At 39.0% G+C, this 7,948-nt stretch overlaps 1 protein-coding gene and 1 non-coding gene across 2 annotated transcripts; both read left to right on the forward strand.

Moving 5' to 3' along the window:
* The first annotated feature begins 213 nt into the window (after nucleotides 1–213).
* On the forward strand, nucleotides 214–1,697 carry LOC102807557 (uncharacterized). Its single transcript, XM_006813890.2, has 2 exons — nucleotides 214–903; nucleotides 942–1,697. The coding sequence occupies exons 1-2, from the start codon at nucleotides 214–216 to the stop codon at nucleotides 1,695–1,697; spliced, it is 1,446 nt and encodes a 481-aa protein (XP_006813953.2).
* Nucleotides 1,698–3,162: 1,465 nt separating this feature from the next.
* On the forward strand, nucleotides 3,163–3,235 carry TRNAR-ACG (transfer RNA arginine (anticodon ACG)). Its single transcript has one exon. It is a non-coding gene; the product is annotated as a tRNA-Arg (tRNA).
* Nucleotides 3,236–7,948: the final 4,713 nt, after the last annotated feature.

Genomic DNA, 7,948 nt, shown 5'->3' on the forward strand with positions numbered 1-7,948 from the left:
ATGAGTTTTTAACATTAAAGTGGGATCAGGATGTGGAGGCTGATCTGGTGGAGGGGCCAGTTGAAAGAGTGAGTCGAGAAGAAGTAGTGAAGGCAATCAGAGACATGAAAACTGGAAAGGCTGCTGGACCCTCTGAAGTGAGCGCGGAGATGATTTTTGCAAGTGGAGACATAGGGATTGGTGTGATAATGGAGTTATGCCAGAGAGTGTTAGATGGAAGAGGAATGCCTGAGTGTGGTAGTACCAATTTTTAAAGGAAAAGGGGATGCAAAGAGTTGTGGTGCGTATAGGGGTGTGAAACTATTAGAGCATGCAATGAAAATTGTGGAGAGGGTGATAGTGAATAGAATCCGGAAATTAGTGGAAGTGGACGAGATGCAGTTTGGTTTTATGCCAGGGAAAGGAACAATTGATGCAGTGTTTATTCTGAGGAGGATGCAAGAGGAATATCGTGCAAAAGGGAAGAAGCTGTATATGTGTTTTGTGGATTTGGAGAAGGCCTTTGATAGAGTCCCAAGGAAGGTGATGGAGTGGGCAATGCGGAAGAGAGGTATACCAGAGGCAATGGTAAGAGCAGTGATGAGTTTGTATGAAGGAGCAAAGACAAGAGTTAGAGTAGGATCGGAGTTGTCAGAGGAGTTTGAGGTGAAGGTGGGTGTGCATCAAGGCTCTGTACTATCACCATTGATATTTGCAGTTGTCATTGATGTAGTTACAGAGAGTGCAAGAGAAGGGCTGATGAGAGAGATGTTGTATGCTGATGACTTGGTCTTGATGGATGACACAATGGAGGGATTGAGGGAGAAGTTTGTGAAATGGAAAAAAGCATTTGAGAGTAAGGGTTTGAAGGTAAATCTGAGAAAGACAAAAGTGATGGTGAGTGGGACGGAGGAGAAAGCTTTGGTGAGTAAGGTTGACCTATGTGGCATGTGTGGAAAGAGGGTAAAGGTAAATTCAGTGCGGTGTGTGAAATGTGGGAAGTGGATACATGGGAGATGTGCAAAGTAAAGAGGGTGACCCAAAGATTGGCACAGGATTTTGCGTGTGGAAGATGTAAGAATGGAGTTGGAAGGGTGGTGGAACAGGAAGAAAAGTTGTGTGATGAGGTTGAGACAGTGAAGGAGTTTACATACCTGGGGGACAAGGTAAGTGTGGGTGGTGGGTGTGAGGTGGCTGTGACAGCTAGAGCAAGGTTTGCTTGGGTGAAGTTTAGGGAATGTGGAGAGCTACTATATGGGAAGAGATTTCCCTTGGAGATGAAAGGAATAGTTTATAAGAGTTGTGTGAGATCAGCATTGCTGTATGGGAGCGAGACATGGTGTTTGAGTGAAAATGAGCTGGGTATTTTAAGGACAGAGAGGGCGATGGTGAGAGTGATGTGTGGGGTGAAGTTGATGGACAGAAAGATAACTGAGGACTTGATGCAGATGTTGGGTTTGAAAGAAGCGGTAGATCGGTTGGCGAAGGCAAATGGGATACGTTGGTATGGGCATGTGCTGAGGAGGGAGGATGGGCATGTATTAAGAAGGGCCCTTGATTTAGAGGTAAGCGGTCCAAGGAAAAGGGGAAGGCCAAAGAAGACGTGGAAGATGCAAGTGGAGGAGGAGAGTGGGAAGGTTGGGATGAGGATGAGGGATGCTTTAAATCGTGCAAAGTGGAGGGAGGGGGTAAGAGCAATTGCCACTAGTTTAAGGTGAATCCGGCCACCCTCGTCTTCGGGGACCAAACCGGATTTAAAACTCTGGACTACTACTACTAAAATGGACGCATTTCAGCCATCTTGAATATGGTCACAAAATGAATAAATATGCAACATGATGTATATAGTTTGAGCATTATCGGTCAAGGATATTTATCTGGAACAGTTTTCTTAAAACTGATCTGAAAAAAACAAAATTACATGCATCAAGGCACCATAAAGTCTGATGTTTGTACCAAGTTTGAAAGAAATGCTTGCATACACAACTGAGATCCAGTTTTGGAATGGCAGAAATGTTTCATCATGATGAATTGTTAACAGGGCAATCTTTATTCAAAACACACAAAGGTTAAAAGTTCTTCATTTTGGACAGGGACTAGTAAGCAGCCAAGCAAAAATTAGTTTTTGTGGCTCTTATCACAATTTTATTTCTTCTAAAGGCCAATGTACCCCAGCAGCCAACGAACTGACTCAACATGATTTTGATGGCGATTCCATTTTGACTGGGGGAGTCGGACGTGTTAGATGTTCAGTGGTATGCATACTGGGGGATGTCAATTTCTATAACATTACAAGCTCTGGGAGAGGGGAGATAGCAGTAGTAACTAAGCAAATAATTTTTCTTTCACATACTGCTAAATTTTTAATTCTTATTAATTAATTCTGTAATGGTTAACCCTCATGACATTTGAAGGCATGGATGTTGAAATTTACATACACTGTAAATAGCTCATTTTCAGTACTTTGCGAGATCACGCGTACCATAACAGGTTGCTAACCACGTGACAAGGACACGCTCCCCATCAAAATGCTACCTTGTGTGATTCCGGGAATCATTTCACTACTGTAAAATACATTATTTTCACTTGGAATTAATTTTTGCTGAAGGAATGATTCAGTGAAAATAAAAACCAGCGAATATATCTTTTTTCCTATATTTTACATTCAACTTGTCAGAAATCAGTGAAAATAAATTCCATACTGATACAAAACACCCAGAAAGTCTTTTTAGCAAAAATTAATTCCAGCTAAAATAAAGTATTTAACAGTATCTTCCTCCATTCGGGCCTCCTATCTATATATTGTCCTAGTCTTGTAATACTTTTTTATTTACCATACTTATTATTATTATTATATATATAATCAGCTGTCCATTGAAACTGCCACCAATAATAATAATAGATGCACGTACTTGACCTAATTACACCCGTTGAGGTTATACCTCCTTGTTATACCCTACCCGGAACCTCCCATCGTGTAATGCAAAAGGCGGCACTTCTTGAGTTTCGACTTGTGGTGTGATTCATGTTTCCACTCATATTTCCCAAATGCTGATGTTGTCAGCTATACTCAGTAGCTATGTAGCACATTTTCTATTGCTAACAATTGACGGTGAAGGTCATATGCCATTTCTAAGACATTGTTCTGTAGATGATAGGCATTGCTGGATTGGGGCGTCAATTGGGTCTGTGGCGCAACGGATAACGCGTCTGACTACGGATCAGAAGATTCCAGGTTCGAATCCTGGCAGGCTCGGTATTAGTTTTAGTGTCCATTATTTTGTATAAAACTGTTTTCTTTCATGTGACTTTTTGTCTGATAACTTTGCAGTCGTTATCGCGCGGTTACAGGGTACATAGAAATCATCATGTGATGGCGCTAACACGCTTGGTAATGACCTGCCCAGGAAGGACAGTGACTGATCACCATTATTTATTAATTTGTTAAAATTAAACCTTGGATCATATTTTCCATTCGTTTAAATAGATTTCCACATTTAGAGAAAATAACATTTTTTTAGTGTTTCATTATGGTACACACAAGATGCCTTTTAGATCATGGAAACACATGCGTTGAAATCCCATCTCACTGTGACCCTACAATTGGTGATAAACACAAAAAAAAACAATATCTTGATTGGCGTTTCGGGTGCAATGGCCAGGAATCACAAACTTTGTAACGGTGTTGATTATATTGGGTTCAGTGTTTCAATCGAACTAAAAATGTGTGGATAACTGAAAGATCTAATCACATTAACGCCAAAGTAATCACATCTTGTGTGTACGGTGCTGGGATATTGATTAATAAAGTACCGTTGTCTGAATTTAAAAAATAAATTATTTTTCGATTAGTTTGATAAGAAAAAGTTTTCAAAATGGGATAGTGAAGCAATTTCAATGTAATTGATCATGCGAGTGAATACTAATAATAATGTTACAAGGTGACGAACTTGAGTTGAAAGTCGCGAGATGTTCTTCATAAATTTCGAGTTACATTTTTTTACATCACCCCAAGCGTTGTTTCGTCAAAAGTGGATGTCGTCGCCCCCAAAAAGTATACATACTGTATATTTGTTTTTGTGGTATCTTGTCTGTACATTTTTTAACAAATCTTCCAAGCAAGTATTCCAGCTGGTTGACCCCTAACTCGAAGACCTAACTCCGTATAGCAGACGCCGTTTATAATAAGTGTCAGCTACATTATCTCTGACTTTCTTTGAGTTAGCGTGTGTTATTTATGTTGCGTAATTTAAAAATACTAGAAATACTATCACTATCCAATTGTCGAACGGCACACTACTACACAGACTTTGGCATCTTGTAAATGTAAATAAAATATTTGCAGGAAAAAAAATGCAACTAGCCCCCGCCATCTTAAATTTTCAAGGTATAATGTTCCAGCTTACTGCCTCTACGTGATCGTGGAGAGAGGGATAAACGGATACGAAACCGTGCCATCGGATTACCTCGCGTTTAAACGGGTGAACTCATATTTGAAACACGGTCCATTGTGTGTACGGAACGTGCAGTTCGGGGCACATTTCTTCCATGATGCAGAAGGTTTCTTTTCGAGTTTGAATTTGTGGAAATATGGAGTTGTCATAATAACGCAATGTCCAGTGCAGCTTGTGTAACAACTTTTCCGTAATCCCGCGCCATCTAGCGGCGAAACTCATCAGTGACGTGAACACTTGGGTCGATACTCGTTTTGATCTGCAGCCAATCGTTCATAGAACATAATATTTGAAGAGATTCACTGTATAAAAACCGAGCATACTTTCTTTATAGATCACATTGATATGTAGAAAATATACATTCTGGAAGGAGGAATCTATACTAATATACACTAAATACTAGTAATACAAGCGTGTTACACTTGCGTCTTACAAAGTGCAACACGTACCGTGACTGCATCTTCAACCTGACAACGAATGGTGATTATGTCATAACATTTCATTTTATACACGCGGAAACGAATTAAAACATGATATTTTTGGTTATTTAATTGAAACTAGTAACTGGACTGCTTTGATATGCGGATATGCGGAGATCTATTATATCTCCAGTGATTAGTTTGGTTATTTTTAGTATCTGTATGGTGGTGCGTGTTGCTGTGTGGATGGTGCGCAATTTATTAGATAAATACTTTATTAATAACAAAAGCGACGTAATTCGGTGGGTGGGTTGGTGTATACACACATTGTTAGTAAATAAATAAATAATTAATTTTGCCAATATTCTTTTAATTCAATTGATTAGAACAAAGAATGTCATACCGCGTACATGAACTTCCGACTTGATAGTACCCCAAGTATAACAACATATGTACTATAATTAATTGCAGAAATACATGTATATATCACTGTAACTGTGACTAGTCCCTTCCATTTACCTCAGTGGTCCACCGTCCGGTGTTGAGAGACGGTGAGTGGTCTGAGCATTTACCAGGGAATCGCACACTCGTGCGTGTTAATAGTTTAAACTTACCAAGTGATGGCGCTAAACCTCTAGTTTCATACTTTTTACTGATTGAGATTGAATAATCGACACATAGGAACGTTTTCCGACTGATTTGCCCACACGTATTGTGAATGTACATGGACACGCGCACAAATTCAACCTAAAAATATGCACTAATTTTATGTGTATGCTAAATTTTCAAGTTCCGCAGACTATCTATATATTATCTTCTGTCATTTTACTGTTGGCTTGTTGGGAATCTCTCACTCAACTGCATTAGCAAGGTCAGTGAAGATGCCTACAAACTTTCCTCTGTAAATTCAATTTAAAATAAACACTTTTAAAATACGATTTATTGTTTCTCATTGTTGACTTTAAATCGCTGCTACATAAATACATTCGTACAAATCAATAATCAAGGTTTGCGGGTAATACCCCCAAAACTTGAAGCGTACTACTTAAAAAAACTTAACATAGAATTATTCTTCAGTGACAAAGATGGCGAGGATGTAACGCTGCCACTTGACGATATCGAAATTATGAAAGCCATTTACACACTCCCGTGATATGTTATTTTATTGGAAAAATACATAAAAAAATAAACAAGAGACTGTATGCAAGTATAAGGCGAATATATTTTTTACAACCTTAACTTCTACTTGTACAAATATTGATTGTAACATTATTTGGTTAGGTAGCTCGTCCTCTTCGTAAATTAGGTGGAAAAAATTCATTAAAATGCGTTCACTGTCTAGTCTTGATTAACGATGTCGTCCCGAAGTACAAAAGTACATCATACGGTATTATTTTTTTCCAAAATATAAATTCAAACCATAATTCCACTGTCTTGTTTAAAACATAGTTATAATATTTCATACGGCGGTTTTGTAATGATCTAACCTCGAATGGGGTAAGATAATTCCATGGAAACTTTGCTATTCAATGATAATGGTTTGCTGGAAACTTAGTATTTAACTCGCGTTCATGTTCATGCTTTGAATAGAATATTATATAAATAATCGTAAATGATGATTTTTCAAGTATAATCCCACTCTTGAATATTAGTAGTTTACTCTTTTGGCGTGCAAGCGCTGATTTGTTGATGTTTTTTTCCTCGAAATTGATTCGAGAGTTAAGTTCTGAATAGTTCAGATCTGTTTCATGTTGGCCAAACAGTTTCGTTTTAAGGAATTGTCTCAAGGAAGAGATTGATCAATGTTATGCATGCTCATAATGTGAAGTCTAAAAATGAGTAATGGGCCATATTTATAAGAAAATTGCGTTTTGTTACTCGAGTTCGGAGTTAATGCGCGAGACTCACCGGGAAACAAGTAAGACACGACCCTTTCAAATGTGAAAAATATTAACTTTTCTTTGAAATTCAACGCAAATGGGACAATGATGAAACTGTTTCGGAGTTCATTGAAAACACGGCACATCACTACCTCCACAACATCGTATTGATGGATTTAGACTATCCAGGGTCCCTCACTTCATCCGCTGTTGTAAACACAGCCATGTAATATACTATAAAATATAGCCAAGTTTCTGACCATTCTTGGACATTATCAGAGTCTCCTAGCAACACCAGGACAACTTTCCAGACTCACAACCATAGCACTTTGCGTCATCAGCGAATTTGTTAACACTGGAGTTAGGTATTTTAGTAAATCAATGTCACAGACTACGAACAATATCGGAGAGACGTAAACCGTGTACATTTTATTGATATCGCATTGCCCAATGTTGGTACCATTGTTTTGATTATGAAATCTACCCAGAACCCAGCTATCAGGTTAAGACCATTACATATATCCGGGTGGGCCATTTTTTGTTTGTTAGTCGGGCATCTCTAGAATGATTTCTGACATACCAGTGTGCTCCTCAACCCTATGCGCAACCTCCACGAATCCGTATTTTTCATAGAATCTTCTAGCTTTTTCGTTTGCAGTATACACCGACACACTCAGTCTGCCTCTCAGTTCAACGGCTTTGTCCAGCATCATTCGACCAGTACCCTGTCCCTGATACTCGGGCGTCACAAATAACCCTTGTACGTAGCTTCCTTCCAGTGCAATGTAACCAATGACAACGCGGTTTTTGACAGCCACGAGTTTCTCCCACTTTGGGAGGAGTTTGTCTCTCATTATGGGGTAAATAGATGCTAATCTCTGGTTTGATATCACGTTCATTGATTTACCCGTTTCGTACCATACGAGCATGACGTCATCCGCATCGCTGTCCGCATAATGTCGTATCGACACCGTGTCGTTGACCTGTGTGGTTTCCATCCAATCGTATGACTTGTAAGAATGACGTAGGTCTCATAAATACCTTGGCCACACCAAATGTGCCTATTTCCGGGTGTCAGAGTGAAATGACCTGTGTGACCTCCACATCACGTTTTGACCTGAGTGTCCAAAGTCTACTGTGGATATTTTATTATAGTTTGGACCAAATAAACAGCAACCGGTTTCGCTGCTTCCGAAAATATTCATTGAAACTAGTA

This window comes from Saccoglossus kowalevskii, chromosome 7 (assembly GCF_978046115.1).
Source record: "Saccoglossus kowalevskii chromosome 7, keSacKowa6.1, whole genome shotgun sequence".
NCBI lineage: Eukaryota > Metazoa > Hemichordata > Enteropneusta > Harrimaniidae > Saccoglossus > Saccoglossus kowalevskii.

Bases quoted from the DNA above. Each gene is read 5' to 3' on its own strand.
- LOC102807557 (XM_006813890.2), top strand. From the start codon at position 214: ATGGAAGAGGAATGCCTGAGTGTGGTAGTACCAATTTTTAAAGGAAAA. The intron at 904-941 runs GTGAGTAAGGTT...GTGTGGAAAGAG, and splicing joins GGACGGAGGAGAAAGCTTTG to GGTAAAGGTAAATTCAGTGC.